At 39.9% G+C, this 17,436-nt stretch overlaps 1 protein-coding gene across 1 annotated transcript in view; it reads right to left on the bottom strand.

Annotated features, from left to right (window-relative positions):
* Positions 1 to 17,436, bottom strand: part of poln (polymerase (DNA directed) nu) — a 195,059-nt gene that overhangs the window by 66,161 nt on the left and 111,462 nt on the right. The window contains exon 7 of the mRNA XM_051928538.1: positions 6,272 to 6,354. Within this exon, the coding sequence (XP_051784498.1) occupies positions 6,272 to 6,354 (83 nt within the window). The remainder of the gene's footprint in view (positions 1 to 6,271; positions 6,355 to 17,436) is intronic.

Genomic DNA, 17,436 nt, shown 5'->3' with positions numbered 1-17,436 from the left:
GGTACACCCCATTGTATTGATTATCACTGAGATATTTCTATTCCTTATTTGGAGTTCACCTGTGGTAAATTCATGATTGGATATGATTAGGGAAGGTACAAACCTGTCTATATAAGGTCCCACAGTTCACAGCCTATCAAAGCAAAATACCTACAGAGCTTAGAAACAGGATTGTGTCGAAGCATGGATCTGAGAAAAGCTATAAAAAATCTGCAGCAATGAAAGTTCCCAAGAGCACAGTGGCCTTCATAATTCTTAAACAGAAGAAGTTTGTAACAACCATGACTCTTCCTGGAGCTGGATGTCCAGCCAAACTGAGCAAACAGGGGACAAGGGCCATAGTAAGAGAGCTGACCAAGAACCTGAATGTCACTCTGGCTTTGCTTTAGAGAACCTGAGTAGAGATGGGACAAATTTCAAGGAGGACAGTCAAACTTCAACAATTCATAAATCTGGACTTGAGAAAACATTACACAGCACTGTCGATCACTTAGTTGATTGAGAAACATTGTCATTAGTATTTAAAAGTTCATAAACACTTGTTATGGGTACATTTTTGTTGAACAGATTTGTGAAAGTCTCTTTGACATTTGACTCCTTAATAGTATTCTTGATTTTGGATTACTGAATAGTATTTTAAAACTTAAATGAAATTAGGATTGATTATCTGGCAATGACCATTAGAGTTGATTAAAAGCTATCCCCTTGTTGTATATTACTAATAGCATCATCTTCCTGCCTTGTATTGGCATATCTGAATCTCGAATCACCAAAATGAGTAACCATATGATGAAATGTAACATTAATGATTTCAGTCAACTTCAAAATGTATTGAAGGTATTAAAACAAATGTCAGAATTGACGAATCTACTTCAACAAACAGTAGGAGAATTAACAAATATTTCATAATGGTACTCCCACCACCACCACTACCTCCTACTCCTCCTCCCTCAGCCTATAGCATTCAGTACTATAATTAGCAGCAGTTCTTCTGTTCCCCACCCAGCTCACTACTCTGGGGATACCAAAAAATATCAGGGGTTTCTAAATCAGTGCTGTATCATATCTGAATTGCAACCACAGGCTTACTTCATTGACAGAGTACAAATTGCATAAATAATAATATTGATAGATGGTAAAACTTTGGAGTAGTCATCCACTATGTATGATATGAATCAACCATGTTGTTATTCAAGTTTTGCAAGGTTTTTGATATGCTGGTTTGCACAGAGATTGCTGAGAATTTCATCCTTGAATTTAAATAAAGCAATAAACCAAATACAAAGTACAACATTTATTTCAAAATATTAGCTAGATAGCTATGATACTTTATTAATCCCAAGGGGAAATTCACATTCTCCAGCAGCAGCATACTGATACAATAAACAATATTAAATTAAAGATTGATAATGCAGGTAAAAAACAGACAATAACTGAGATGGGTTAAGATAAAGCCTCACTAATATTGGGTATTTAAAAAATTAAATTAGTCATGACATGGAGAATACCCTGCAAGAGGTCATAAATGTAAGAAAAAAATTGGTACTCTATTATTAGAAAGACAAAAATGAAGAAAAGCAATGGAAATTGAGTTTTTTGGGGCTCCTGACTAAAACAGCTAGAGGGCCAATGGAATTTGAAAAAACTTGTATTAATTTTAAAGAAAGATAAACACTAGTAGTTAGACAAAAACTTTACATTTATTGTGAGAAAGTTTCCCAAGCCTAAGGAAAACTTGAGTAGTCACTCTATATGAAGGTGGGTGGGGTGGTAACTTGCAGTCAAGCCCATTTTAAAAATTTATTACTGATACCAGCAATTTGGTAACAAGTTCAACATCATGTTTTCATTTGGTTTAGAAACTGCTGAGAATTTTAATAGAAATGACTACTTCAAAAATTAAAAATTAAAAAGATGACCTCACAAACACACCTCTTGTGTTTTATCAGTAGATGACAAGTAGATTCGGAGCGCCGGCACGTCAACATCCCAGCATTACTTCATGCCATACCAGGGAAGCACATCCATTTGGCCATGTGAACACGATGCCAGAGAAATAGAAAGGCTTCCATCTAGATCAAGGCTGCAGGGGCAGGTGGTCACTATATTATGTCAGGCTGCCATTAATGATTAGCTAGGTAGATTAGCTCAGCATACAAAACCAAGGGACACCCAGCAGTCAGGGGTTGTCTTTTGACCATGTGACAAAGGAGAGAGAAAGGTTAACTGAGCAAATTAGAAAGCGAATCTTATTAAGCATTCTTGTTTCTTGAGTTATCTATTTTTCACTGATTTCTGCATTTTTTGTGCTTGTGCCGTTTTTTTCAGTTTATATTTGGGTGACTATTTTTTCTGTTCTCTTGAATTGCAATCCTGGGAGAAGGGAGGAATTATTTTGTTCATCAGCTTTATTCTAAGCCATTGTAAAAATTGTATACTGTATATTCACCATCACTTATTTTTGTTTATTGTTATATTATATATATATTTACATATATATATATATATATATATATATATATATTACATATATATATATATATATATTTACATATATATATATATATATATATATATATATATATATATATATATATATATTACATATATATATATATATATATATATATATATATATATATATATATATATATATATTCTGTGTTATTGCAGAAGACTGGATTAGGACTAGGATTATTCTTGTTTTGCTGGCACTTTTTATAATAAAGACTTATTTTCTTTGGTTCTCTGCTTCCAATTTACACAACATTTGGTTATGTTACACATGCCCAAAGTTTGAGCATGTGCAGAGGTGCCTATGTACAGGACATCTGACTGTCTATCTATCTCGTTTAAAGAATTTAGAATTCGGGTATTGTCATAAACATGCATGTTAAGTTAGCTAACAAGTGCAGGTGTGTGAGAAAGAGGGTCTGGATGGACTGTGTGATTTCTGATTTGTTCCCGATACTGGATAGGTGCTTATCGCCCATAATTCTGTACTGTGCCAGGTTTGAAATAAAAAGCTGTATGGCGTGAATACTGCAGAAGCCGACAGCTATAAAGTAAATTCACTGTTTAATTATTTAATGTAATATACATTCTTTCATTTTTTTCAGCACTCTTAATTACCTAAAATAAATCTCTCCAATGTTATGACTCTTTGTTTTGGTTTAGTTTAGTGCTTGTGACTTAGTGCTATCCATATTACTAACCGAGAATGGTAAACTGGATGGCATGGACGCAGGTTTACTAAACCGGACGGCATGGACGCATGTACACGGCGATGGGACCATGAGACGTACTGTGCAGGCGCGTACGGCGCACGTCTCATAAACCGCAATCGAAGGCGTATCCACCGCAAACAAACGACTCACCTCCCAAAAACAAAACAGCTCAACTGACGTGAATGAGAAATGAAGCAACAAGGCGCCCATAGCTAACGACTACCGACACAGCCACGCCAAAAAGAGGATTCTGAGCTGCAGCCCGGATTCAAACGGAAGAGGCTACGGAGGCCCCACAGGTCCACAAAGATAGTGCGAAGGGCGCAGGCGTCACCGCCATATTGTGTGTGGCACTACTGCGAAGTGAAGTTAGGAATAATGTGCTGCTTGGGATAGAACAAACCGCTGAACGCTTTACACCGAATTCAAACACAATACAGCTCAACGATACAAACACGAGCCCACCTGGATAAGATCAATGAACTCAGGCACCTACACCGTGCGTCTGAAACTGCAGAAGCAAAGCAGGCACGGGTTCAAAACGAACAAGCTCGACCGACGGATATACAAACACGAGCCCACCTGGATAGGATCGATAAACGCAGGTGCCTACACCGCGCGTCTGAAACTGCGGAAGCAAAGCGGGCACGGCTCCAAGACGAACGAGCTAATCATATAAAAGCTCACCCATCAAAAAACACTCAGTCATGTAGTACACACAGATCATGTGCTCTCAGCACATATAAAGCGCATAAGGACAATACGGAGAATATAGACCCAAAGGCGTTGCAGAGAAAAAAAGGCGGATAAGATATTATGAAAGCAGTGGAATTCGAAAGGCTCCAACAAACGATGGCGCGATACACATGCAGAGAAAGGTACAGAATATGAAAGCAGTAAAATCCAAAAGTATTGTGGCGTCCCAGCCAGGTTGAGGGCTTTTTGGTTTTAAGTGACTGTTAGGTCCGATTGAGGGAGGGCGGAGTTCAGCACGGAGGACTGATAACGGGGTGTTGATTGATGCGGTAAGGGGGTGCGTTGGATAGGGTGCTAGAAAGTTGTGTTTGGGGTTAGGAAGTCGGCGATTGTTCAAGTAAAACTTTTGTGACATTTTATCATGTCAGTCGCTACAGTATCAAAGAAAGGATAGAAAAGAATAAAAGGCAAAGAGTAAACACCAAAGTCCTTTCGCATTTGCATCATTCAATGCACAAAACGTGCATTTACACAATAATGAACCATATGCTATGAGAATCTGTGGTCTCGGAACAGTTAAAGCAACAACAAGTTAAATTTCAAAGAATACAGTAATCCCTCACTTATCGCGGGAGATAGGTTCCAAGGCCGAACGCGATAACTGAATTTCCGCGAAGTAGGGACACTATATTTATTTAATTATTAAATTATTAAATTATTTAACGTGTATTTGGACGTTTTTAAACCCCCCCTGTATTGTTTACTCTATTAAAAACAGGAACAACTGCTAAGCAATATGAAATCGGTAGATAAGTTTACACTTACTGTATAGCGAAGTACACGTAGCAGCTTGTAGGACGTCATGACGTCGTCGACCTTGTTGCAAAGATTCCTAAAGCAGATTCCATCCAGACTACTGCCTTATCACGTCCACTTGCAACTCGTTTTGCACCCTGGTTAAAGGACACTGCGGCTGTAGATCTTATATGCTTTTCCTCCTTTTTAAATAAAGAGAATCGATGTCCTGCAGCGGTGTAGCTGTTCCCTTCCTTCAACATATCCAAAACTTTTACCTTTTCTGCAATCATTTGCATCTTCTGTTGGTGCTTGGACACGGCCCCTGAAGCATTAGCACGTTAATGATAAATGAGTGAGATGAGACTTCCTGGTTAATGCAACACTCGTCGCTGAGCCAATCAGCAGCACACAGGAACTTAACTGCGTGCTCTGATTGGGTAGCTTCTCAGCAATCCGCCAATAGCATTTCTTGTATGAAATCAACTGGGCAAACCAAGTGAGGAAGCAAGTAAACAGACCCATTGTCCGCAGAAACCCGCGAAGCAGCGAAAAATCCGCGTTATGTATTTAGATATGCTTACATATAAAATCCGCGAAGTCGTGAATCCGCGAAAAGTGAACCGCGAAGTAGCGAGGGATTACTGTACACAATTCGGTCGGGTGTATATTGATGATCACAGAGAAGCGATGCAAATTTTAACAGGCAAAAAAGAAAGGTAATATATATATTCCGCAAATAACATTACACACCAAAGGAGATCGTCACATGCCATTCATATTAAAATGTTTACAGTTTACCGTCAGAATAGCATTTGTTATGACAATCGATAGATCACTGGGACAAACATTACAAAAGGTCAGATTATTTATTAGAGAAACAGAAACAATATTCACTTACGTGCATTGTCACAATGTGTCTCCAAAAAAAAATTGTTTTTAATGAAGCTTTAAAGTAAAAGTGCAAATAATAAAATTGAAACAATTCCAAAGAAAAAAAAATAACCTGGATAAGATCAATGGACGCATGCGCCTACAACGCGCGTCTGAAACTACGGAAGCAAAGCAGGCACGGGTTCAAAACGAACGAGCTCGACTGGCGGATATACAAACACGAGCCCGCCTGGATAAAATCAATGAACGCAGGCGCCTACAACGTGCGTCTGAAATGCCACACGCAAAGCGGGCACAGCTCCAAAACGAGAAAACTCGACTAATGTATTTCAGGATACCCAACGCCGGGGGTAGGCAAGCGAAGCAAGCAGGGGGCAGAGCCCCCTTGTTTTCTAATAATATTAAACATACCTATTCTTTCTCTATGAATAGTGAATGTCATTTTACCTTAATCACTCTGTGTTTTTCAGCTTTAGTCATTATCTGCTTTGATTTTATACTATACATTTACTTGGAGTTTAATATAGTTTTAAGCATTTCTGAAAACACATAGTGCTTTAAGTTTGAAAACTTCATAATATAGTAGGGAGAAAACACATCTAATAGTTAATGCCAAACAAAACATGCAACTAGTACATTTTTTATTTTTATTGTCCTACCTGCTCCATAAATAAGTGAATAAGTAATTCTTTTAGCTTGTTCTCGTTCCTGAAGAGTAACTTGAGTTTCAGGAATTCCCCTCCTAAACAGCAGAAAAAGAATAAAAAAAATGATTAAGTAGATTAACACTGGGTTCTTATCATTAGTATGTTTCACCAGTAATAAATTATTTGGTAATGCTCCTGCTTAATTTTCCAGTGACTAACCATTAAATACCAAAGTAACGGAAACACACTTGTTTTAAGAAACAAAATAATACAATGTATTGATTAAAAATAGGGACTATATAAATATAAGTTCATATAACTGTATATAAGAAAGGATGAAAGACAGATTAGACAGAGAAGCATGTAACACAGAAGAGGCTGGCTGTTTACTGGCTATATAGAGTTCTAAATTATCTTGGCACAGATACACAGTTTTAACATACCAAGTCTTTAAGTATTATGTCTGATGTTGCATGGAATTGCTATTGTTATTGCTCCAGTTTCAAGTGGAGGATTCTTCTTGCATTATAGAGCACTCTTTCTTTTTGCGATATGGTAATTTGTTCAGTTTGCTCTCAGTTGGGCATTTTGCTATGTCCTCAGCAACTTAATCAGGGACAAGCATCACTCTTTCTTTGCCACAAAGTCACTATCACTCCTGCTTTCCTAAGCTTTACAGTAATTTTGGTTGTAGTGCTCCTTTATGCAAGGAATTACAGTAGTTGAGCCAGTGCACTTTTTTTTTATTGTAGGAAATTTTCTGCATTGTAAACAAAGAGCAGCAAGTGGAGACTTGTCTTATCAAAGAGCTAGACATGTTTGGAATATTAGTCTTCACGTTAAAAAAAAGTGTAGCAAAGGTTAGCAAAATAAACAAATACTTCTATTTATTTAACATAAACCACACAAGAAAGAGAGTGTGTACAGGAAGAACAAAAACAGTACTTAGCAGATTTGGTGGCTCATTCACATGCCTAACGTACAACAAAAGAACTTCCCTCCCCACTCCTTTGCTAGCTTCCGTTGTCTGTACTAGTGAGCCCTTGACTAAACTCACTTACATTTTCTTTCAGTGACACACAGCATTTGAATCACTGATTGGCAGGGATGATGGACCTTATTATAGCCAGAAAAGGGAATGAAGACTGCATTTGAGAAAAAAAAAATTAATATTACGAGACCAAGTAGATGCCCCTTTCCTTTGTATATATTCAGATTTGCTTTATTCAGACATTATAAGTATTTAACTTGCCGTGATGCATGTTTTTAAACTGAGTGGAGGCTACAGCAATGGCCATAGTGGTTAAGTCCTTATTAAAAGGTCTATGTTGAAGATTACAACTAGACGATACAATCAGGGAAACCTGTACATTGTGCTTATCACCTACAGAGTTGAATTTGACCATTAAAAACAAATTAGCCAAGGTACAAGCAGAAACTGGATTAAAATGTCCACTTGTTTTACTGCTGATGTTAATGTCAATAAGGGGTGCCAGTAACAAAGCTACAGGCCTAACACTTCACAAGATATTAATGGGAAGACAATGCAACAACAAGTATCTTCCTCTCCTTAAAATGCTGCAATACTGATTAATAATGTTCAAAACTCTTTATACCTGTAGGTAGAGTCAATTGGATAACAGCACGTGAGTTTGGACACGGAGAATGGCCTTCAAAGATCTTCAAGCAGGTACCAGGTACACATGACTTCGACCACAGCACGAAAACTTGAGAGGCAAAACTGGGTACATGCATCCCATTGCCAAAAGGTTCTATGTTCAGTGGGCGATCGAGTCATTAATCAACTGACAACTGAATCTCCAATTATTGCAACACACTTAAGGAGCCTGGGATCCCTTTGAATGGAAATTAACACGAACAAGCCAACAATAAAATTCAAAGTGTCATATTCTGGTAATTTCTGATTACAAAAGAAAAAGTTACTGTCTTTGTTTTGGAGTATTTGACCCCAACACCTGATTATTATATCATATTCAATTCCACATTATAGAAAAGAATTTTACAACAATGTATGTTGTTTGAAGAGGACATTCCATGACTTGTTATCTATTTTTCTGCAGCACAGTCTTTCAAAGAGGACATGAACTATGAAATAATGTACTCTACAAAAGGAAAATAAAGGACAAGCATAACAAAGCATTTGAACTATTTACATAAAAAACGTGTATGAATTAGCAAAGTGTTTAGAAAACATGATTGGCATAATAATAGAGTCAGTACCCATTTCAAAAACAATGTGTAAAAATAAATATTTCAAGAATTACTCCATAATATAGGCTACCTGACACTTGGTGTGAGTGGATGTACACAGCCAGCGTTGTTTCAGCTATATCTGTAGCAATATAGGTCAATAATCACAATGTTACCATGTAATCTGAGCTGTGCACACTACACCACCTCCAGCAGTTATTCAAAACTTAGCCAACATGACAACTACTACATTTAATATTACATTTGTGATTAAAAGTTCAGGAGAAACTACACCACTACCAGAAGAGGCTCAATCATTCAATGCTTGTATTTTAAGACAAAATGATACAGTAAGTGTATGCCAGTTAAAGTCAACTCAATTAAAACATTATTGATAGTTGATTTTAATAATATAGGGCAAAGAATATGTTTGAACATTAAGAGGTCAAAGTGTAAGAAAAATCTGTTAACAAGGAGGAATGATAATAAGCTTACAGGGCAGGATATAACAGTGTTTTGGAAACAGGCACTTTTGGTCCAGATTGTCCCCAACTCCATAAATATAGACAGATATATAGTTTAAACTAGCAGTTCCTAGTGGAAATACAGAATAGATACATTCATATTATGGCTCTTTGGGCCAAAGTACTATAGAAGATAGCTAAATGAAATAATAATTGGACACACCAGAGAAGAAGTATCTTACACAGACATTGTCTACGAGTATGCAGTGTGTGAATTGGAAAGCCCAGATACAAAACAAGGATTCAGCCGGTGGCAAAATATTTTTAACATTAGTAACTGAGATGCATTTATGAATAGTGCCAATATCTTCTGAATGGAAGGTTGACAACTACCATTTAGTACAATGTACAATGTGTTCGGAGCCTAGCACATACCACGACTGGATATGAATTAAATTGTCATTTTGATCAATTTTGTGAATTGTATGTACAACACAGTTTGTTTGCAGATGTGATGAAAAGATCAGAATCACTCTGTACAATTTGTTCCCTGTTAGCTTACTCACAGACTGTGATATCACATCTTGTTCAGACAATGTTTAACACTATCACATAATGGCATAAAAATAAACTTTTCTCAGACCAATTTTTGTTGTGTTTCAGCATTTAAAAAACATTTATTTTTCTGATAGTTGAAGTACAGGAAGAGGTGGGTCTTCTGAAGGGAAGGCAAATGTGAGGTCATCAGGGGGTGTGGTCTGAAGCCAGAAGAGTAAGGAGATTAATTCTTACTGCTCCTGTAAGAATGGCATTAGTACACTTGATCCCACCCCATGTCTGTGTTTCAGCATTAGACACACCCCCGTCCTGCCTCCCATGCGCACGTACAGTATGTGACAACAGATATAGATGTTGCTGTATTAACATTTTAGTGGTTTGGGGGAACCGGCTGACTCTTTGGTTTTGACCCTGACACATACTCCCATTTTGTTCTGGTTTGACCTTCAAGTCCAGAAATAAAAATCCTTCTGCTTTGGCAGAACAAAATTAAGCTTTTTGGTGATATTAGATATTAGTGATTAGCACTGCTGCACCAAAGATTCACTGCCCTTCTCTCACATCCAGGTGTCACCTATCTAAAGTGTGTATATTCTCTCCATATTTAATATTTAGTTTTCCACTCAGCATTCTGGTTTTCATCCCCACAGATGTGCATTTTAGTTCTGCTGGTGTCTCTAAATTCACTTTGTTTCAGTGTTAGTGTGGGTGTGTGTTTAAGTGGACCATACAGTGGACTGTCCAGGGCTACTTCCTACCTTATGCCCAGAGATTTGAGGATAGACCCCAAATTCATTGAAAAATAAGTAAAAAAAAAAAAAAAAAAGTGATCGATTAGCATATTTTACAGGTTACAATTCACCCTATATTTTAAACAAGCAGCAACATTTGTTTGCATAAATATTTGATGTCTATGAGGTACATGTCTGATTGAAACAAGTGTCCTCTATGATGCATTGCTTTTGGGCCTGCTATTTGGGCTACAAGTCTGTGATGTATGCTATTCATAGGAAGTATGGCGATCTGCTGACCAGGGTTAGTTGAGTCCTGCAGTACTAAACAGGCTCTCTTGGCCATCCACATGACAAAAGAAGCATTTATTAAAAGTGATGACATTGAAACTCTTTGCTGGAAGGATACTGGGCTGTCAGAACAGTTCAAAATGAAAGAAGGAACAGCTTTTGATGTTAGGCCTGTAGATAACATCAGTATACCATACCCTTCACTCTTGTGCCAGAAGATAGTTGCCAAAATAAAGATAAATATATCAACAGAATAGTTAAAAATCCACATAACACAGCAAGTGAAGGTGATTAAAAAGTACTTGAAGCTATTTATGTAACACATGTCTGACACAGCGTGGTGCAATACATAATACATAAATACTATACTTCTTGCTAAAAACAGTGTTTGTGGAGGTTAAACAATCCAATAAATAAATAAATAATACATAAATAGATTAAAAAATAAGGTTAAAACAAAAATCAGAACCTGTCCATAAAAACCAACATGAGCCATGGTGCATCTATTTAAACTGATGTCTCCTCTGCTCACCCTCAAAGGTCTCCTCTGTATGGGGAGATGTCCACTGGCAAGCTCAGTCATCCTTCAGTATGGCTCGAGTTCCGACCACCATTACTTGGCATTCACCAGGAAACACCGCAAGCCCTCCTCCTTTCTCCTGCCATCATCTTTCAGTCTTTAGTGGAAGTCGATCAGAATGGTTAGTCACTCCTGTCCCTTGGGTGCTTAACAGGTGTAACCCTGCTCTGTGACCGCCACATGCTTGTTCAACCTGGAGTCATTTCCCTGTCATTTGCCTCCTTGCTACAACACCCAGTCTGCCACAATCCTAACTCTACTTCCTTTCTCTTTAAAGTCCAGACCAAGGTTATTATAGTTGATGAAAACTAAAATCAAAACTGAAACTATTATTAAAAAGACATTTTTGTAAACTGAAATAAAATAATTAACAAAACCGAAATGAAAAACTAAAACTAAACGAAACTATTAAAGTAGCTGGAAAGACTAACTGAAATAAAATAATAATTTACTAAAATAATTTGTTTTAGCATGAATATTCATGCTGTTAGTTTTAAACCCTTATAACTTTTAACTCTAAAACTGAAAGTCATCCACCACAAGCCGCCTGCACATATTCATCCAGTGAATGGCGGCTGGTGAAGGAGAGTGGCTGTTCACACAGCATTTGCGGTGACAGAGCAAGCTGAATACGCGAGTAAAGCTGGTGGAATAGAAAGTGATTTACATACTGCCTTTCTTTGCACTTGTTGTATATCAAGATGTAATTCAAACACCTAAAACTGGAATTTGGTGGTCAACAAAAAGTTTACCGTATGGTAGAGTGAGTAACGTTTCAGTTTATTTCTGAGGTGCCTGCTTTTTGTTGACAGTAATTCACCTGCCACTTTGTACTCTCTATACTTCGTATGCAATCATGAAAAAAATCTGACCTCAAGATTTTAATGAATCTTGACGTTTCAGACCTCCAAGTTCGAAAATACAGTTTTTTGGAATAATGTCTGTGTGTGTGTATAAACACGATAACACAAAAACGCAACTTGATAGATGGATGAAATTCGGAATGTGGTTGTTACACCAAAATTGTAGATCTCTATTAACTTTTGGGACAAATCCAACCAGAAGTGGTACTTTACCTGAACACATAGTCAATTTTTTTTTTATTCATGCAGCTGCAGAGTCCAATTTAATCAACTTTATTTTTATAATAATTGTTCAATATATTATTAATTTGATTTGATGTTGATGGTTCTTTAATGTACATAATATAAAAATGTAATCATTGTCTTGCGGTTTACTCCTCAAATATCCATCCCCATATCTGAGAAATCACGAGAAAGTCGAGGGGAGACCACTCTCGATTTTTGAAAATAAAACGGCACTGATTGAGAGACTGACTAGGTCGTCATACAAGATCAGCATATTGTTGCTGACCAGTCAGTTTTGCTTTAAAAACGTTCTTTAACAACGAAGAGATACAAGCCTTGTAAAATTCCTAAGTTGGTAACGTCTCTACTGAACTATAGGTAGGTAGGCAAAGAGAGTCTGCCAAGTGATGAAGAGCTAAACATACTACTGTGTTTTGGTATTTATGCTATGTTTATTAAATTAGCATTTTTAGTTAATATTCATCATTATTAATACCAGATATTGTGAAAAGAATCCAATAGCAGAATTATGTTTTAAAATATTTGTCCTCATTTTTTCAATGTTTCTCTCTCTCAAAATAGATAGTTGAAATATCATACTCTTCTTGTTCTTAACATCAGCCATATCATATATATTGCATACCAGGGATTTTTCCTGCCTTGCATCCAAACTTGCTAGGGTAGGCTCCAGGTTCCTGTGATCCTGCTCTGGATAAACACGTTTAGATAATGTATATATTGTTCTTAATCTCAGATGGTGTCTGTCATTTTGTGCTTGTCCATACTCTTATTACCAGCTCTTGCTCTGCTCATTATGGGTTTACTGTTCTTATGGTGGGCTATTCAAGTCTCACTGTCCCTAACCTTGACACTACATGCTTGTTTTTTTATTGTTTCCCTCAATACAGCTAGGTAGGATCTGCACACTGATTCAAGCCTAAGAGCCTTGTTCTTCCTAAGCCCCCATGATTTTCAGGCCTGCAGGTGGCAAAATACTGTCTAAAAATTGTTTGTGCCTGAGATGGAATCAGAGATCAATATGGCTGGTAGAAAATAAAGCCCAGTATTTGAGATTTTTGAATGCAATATAGAAGGCATTCATTATAAGCACTTTGTCGTTGGAGAAGGATATGTTGTGTGCTGTAGCCATTTAGAGTAAAAAACCCTCACACCTTAAAATTCACCTAAAGATCATTACAAGTTGGCCCATTCTGGGCAATAAAAGGAAAATAAAAAAAAGTGCCAACTTGTTGTTTAGTGCAAATGACACAGAAAATATTTTAAAATTATAAAATTGTGTAAAATTGTTCAAATTCAGTATCTGGTTTTGATTATGCTTGTTTTTAATCAGACAAAACAAAACCAAATAGTAAACTGTATAGTGTAGTGTAGTAAGCTTGCACTAATATTATACTCATATTATATCCAAACTCATTAACACTAGAATTACCAGAGCCTACGAAAAAACTCGTAAATCCGTCCCACCTTATATCGCGTCTTAAATCCGTTTACACCTCTTCGCCAGAGTCTTTTGTCATCTAAATGTGCTGATAAACACAAGCTACTAGCAGCCAGCTATTCCATCCCCCCACCGACTTAGAACGAACTTCTAGCTCATGCCTTGCCTTGATTTGATTACAGTATCTGGGATTGAAGTGGAGTATTAGAGTGGAAATAATATAGCGTTATTTGGAATACACGCATTTCATGTGTGTTCCGTTTCTATAGTATTCTGTGCAAACACATTTTTAAAACAGAAACGTTTTTCATATTCTAATAGTAAATGACAAAATGTAGGCATAAACTATATAATGTATGAAGCCTGAAGTCCATATATCAAAGAAACACTTTCACAAAAGGTACAAATAAGAGAACACGTGCGCTTTTATTCAAAAATATAACTGCACAAAAAAAAAAAGCCGCGTTAGCATGCCACATTGACACTCTTACTACAACCGCCGCGGTAGCGTAATGGTATCAGCTCCTGACTGGGAATCAGAGGGTGGCGAGTTCGATCCCGCACGGCTCCACTTCGAGAAGTGAACTGCTCTTATTCTTACAATTTTAGAATAACAACATAAATTTGATTTCAGTCTGTAACAGCCGGTGTAGCTTATGATACTGGTAAAGGTTAGCTTTTTTTTTTTTTTTTTTTAATTCACTTTTCATTCTCGCAGTCGCATTCAGAATCAATCCATACACCCTAGGCCTCAGTTCGATGATCGACTTTGTGGTCGTGTCGTCGGACTTGGGGCCACATGTCTTGGACACTCGGGTGAAGAGAGGGGCGGAGCTGTCAACTGATCACCACCTGGTGGTGAGTTGGCTCCGATGGAGGGGGAGGATGTCAGTCAGGCCTGGTAGGCCCAAACGTGTTGTGAGGGTCTGCTGGGAACGTCTGGCAGAGCCCCCTGTCAGAAGTAGCTTTAACTCCCACCTCCGACAGAACTTCGACCATGTCCCGAGGGAGGTGGGGGACATTGAGTCCGAATGGGCCATGTTCCGTGCCTCTATTGTTGAGGTGGCTGACCGGAGCTGTGGCCGTAAGGTAGTCGGTGCCTGTCGTAGCGGCAATCTCTGAACCAGTTGGTGGACACCGGCGGTGAGGGATGCTGTCAAGCTGAAGAAGGAGTCAAACAGGACCCTTTTGTCCTGTGGGACTCTGGAGGCAGCTGATAGGTACCGGCAGGTCAAGCGGAATGTGGCTTCGGTGGTTGCTGAAGCAAAAACTCGGGCATGGGAGGAGTTTGAGGAGGCCATGGAGAACGACTTTCGGACGGCTTCGAGGAGATTCTGGTCCACCATCCGGCGTCTCAGGAGGGGGGAAGCAGTGCAGTGTCAACACTGTGTATGGTGGGGATGGTGCGCTGCTGACCTCGACTCGGGACGTTGTGAGTCGGTGGGGGGAGTACTTCAAAGACCTCCTCAATCCCACTAACATGCCTTCCAATGAGGAAGCAGAGCCTGGGGACTCGGAGGTGGGCTCCCCCATCTCTGGGACTGAGGTCACCGAGGTGGTCAAAAAACTCCTTGGTGGCAGGGCCCCTGGGGTGGATGAGATACACCCGGAGTTCCTCAAGACTCTGGATGTTGTAGGGCTGTCTTGGTTGACACGTGTCTGCAACATCGCATGGACATCAGGGACAGTGCCTCTGGATTGGCAGACCGGGGTGGTGGTCCCCCTCTTTAAGAAGGGGGGCCGGAGGGTGTGTTCCAACTACAGAGGGATCACACTCCTCAGCCTCCCTGGAAAAGTCTATTCGGGGGTTCTGGAGAGGAGGGTCCGTCGGATAGTCGAACCTTGGATTCAGGAGGAACAGTGTGGTTTTCGTCCTGGTCGCGGAACAGTGGACCAGCTCTACACCCTTAGCAGGGTCCTGGAGGGTGCATGGGAGTTCGCCCAACCAGTCTACATGTGTTTTATGGACTTGGAAAAGGCATTCGACCGTGTCCCTCGGGGAATCCTGTGGGGGGTACTCTGAGAGGATGGGGTACCAGACCCCCTGATAAGAGCTGTTCGGGTCCCTGTACGATCGGTGTCAGAGCTTGGTCCGCATTGCAGGCAGTAAGTCAAACCCGTTTCCAGTGAGAGTTGGACTCTGCCAGGGCTGCCCTTTGTCACCCGATTCTGTTCATAACTTTTATGGACAGAATTTCTAGGCGCAGCCAGGGTGTTGAGGGGGTCCGGCTTGGTGGACTCAGGATTGGGTCACTGCTTTTTGCAGATGATGTTGTCCTGTTTGCTTCATCAGGCCGTGATCTTCAGCTCTCTCTGGATCGGTTCGTAGCTGAGTGTGAAGCGGCTGGGACGGGAATCAGCACTTCCAAATCCGAGACTATGGTCCTCAGCCGGAAAAGGGTGGAGTGCCCTCTCAGGGTTGGGAGCGAGATCCTGCCCCAAGTGGAGGAATTCAAGTATCTCAGGGTCTTGTTCACGAGTGAGGGAAGAATGGAGCGTGAGATCGACAGGCGATCGGTGCGGCGTCCGCAGTGATGCAGGCTCTGCATTGGTCTGTCGTGGTGAAAAAGGAGCTGAGCCGTAAGGCAAAGCTCTCAATTTACCAGTCGATCTATGTTCCTACCCTCACCTATGGTCATGAGCTATGGGTAGTGACTGAAAGAACGAGATTGCGAATACAAGCGGCTGAAATGAGTTTTCTCCGCAGGGTGTCTGGGCTCTCCCTTAAAGATAGGGTGAGAAGCTCAGTCATCCGGGAGGGGCTCAGAGTAGAGCCGCTGCTCCTCCGCATCGAGAGGAGTCAGATGAGGTGGCTCGGGCATCTGATCAGGATGCCTCCCTGGTGAAGTGTTCTGGGCACGTCCAACCGGGAGGAGGCCCCGGGGGAAGACCCAGGACATGCTGGAGGGACTATGTCTCCCGGCTGGCTTGGGAACACCTCGGGATTCTCCTGGAAGAGCTAGAAGAAGTGGCCGGGGAAAGGGAAGTCTGGGCATCTCTGCTCAAGCTGCTGCCCCCACGACCCGACCTCGGATAAGCGGAAGAGGATGGATGGATGGATAGATCTTTTCTGTCTATCTTTATCAGATGCCTCTTATACTATTGTGGGCATACAAACTCCAGGGGCCTAATGAGGAAACTGGTTGAGCCACACACATCTACACATCCATGCATAGCTAGCCAATCTCATCATCAACATACCAGGACTATTTGGCTGCGCTATCATGCACAATTACAACAACCACGAGTCTGAGTGCACAGTTTTATTTAAAAACTTGCACACTACCATGGACCCATAAACATACTTTACCACAGTCCCACAGATACAGAGATACAGCCATAGTAATTGCAGCAAATAAGATTCTATGAATGTCAGTGTGAGAGGATGGAGAACAGGGAGGGCACTAATCTGGGTTACCCAGGAAAGAGACAGATTACCCAGGTAGAAACATATCATATCCCCCTACGAACCGGAAGAGAAAGTGAGCCCAGGGATAAAATGACAGTTGGCAATATCTCCGGACTGCTACAAAAAACATGATTCCAGGTAAAAATCACTCTTCAAAGAGTCAAACCACACTGGTTCTGACTGAAAAAGTTGGCTCTTTCAATGCAACTGAAGCTTTTGGGCTACAGTGAATTTGTAGTCTAATGTCTCTGTAATAAAGATAAGAGAACCCCAATACCAAAAGTATATCCAGAATTGAACCAGATGCAATGTCATTTCTGCTCATCTTTTTTTCGTCCTGTTATTCTTTCTGTCAAAGGCTGCCAAGACAGGCCCCATTCTATTGC

The sequence above is a fragment of the Erpetoichthys calabaricus genome, chromosome 5 (assembly GCF_900747795.2).
Source record: "Erpetoichthys calabaricus chromosome 5, fErpCal1.3, whole genome shotgun sequence".
Taxonomy (NCBI): Eukaryota; Metazoa; Chordata; class Cladistia; order Polypteriformes; family Polypteridae; genus Erpetoichthys; species Erpetoichthys calabaricus.
The sequence above is the reverse complement of the archived record's forward strand: the minus strand, read 5'-3'. Positions and strand labels throughout refer to the sequence as shown.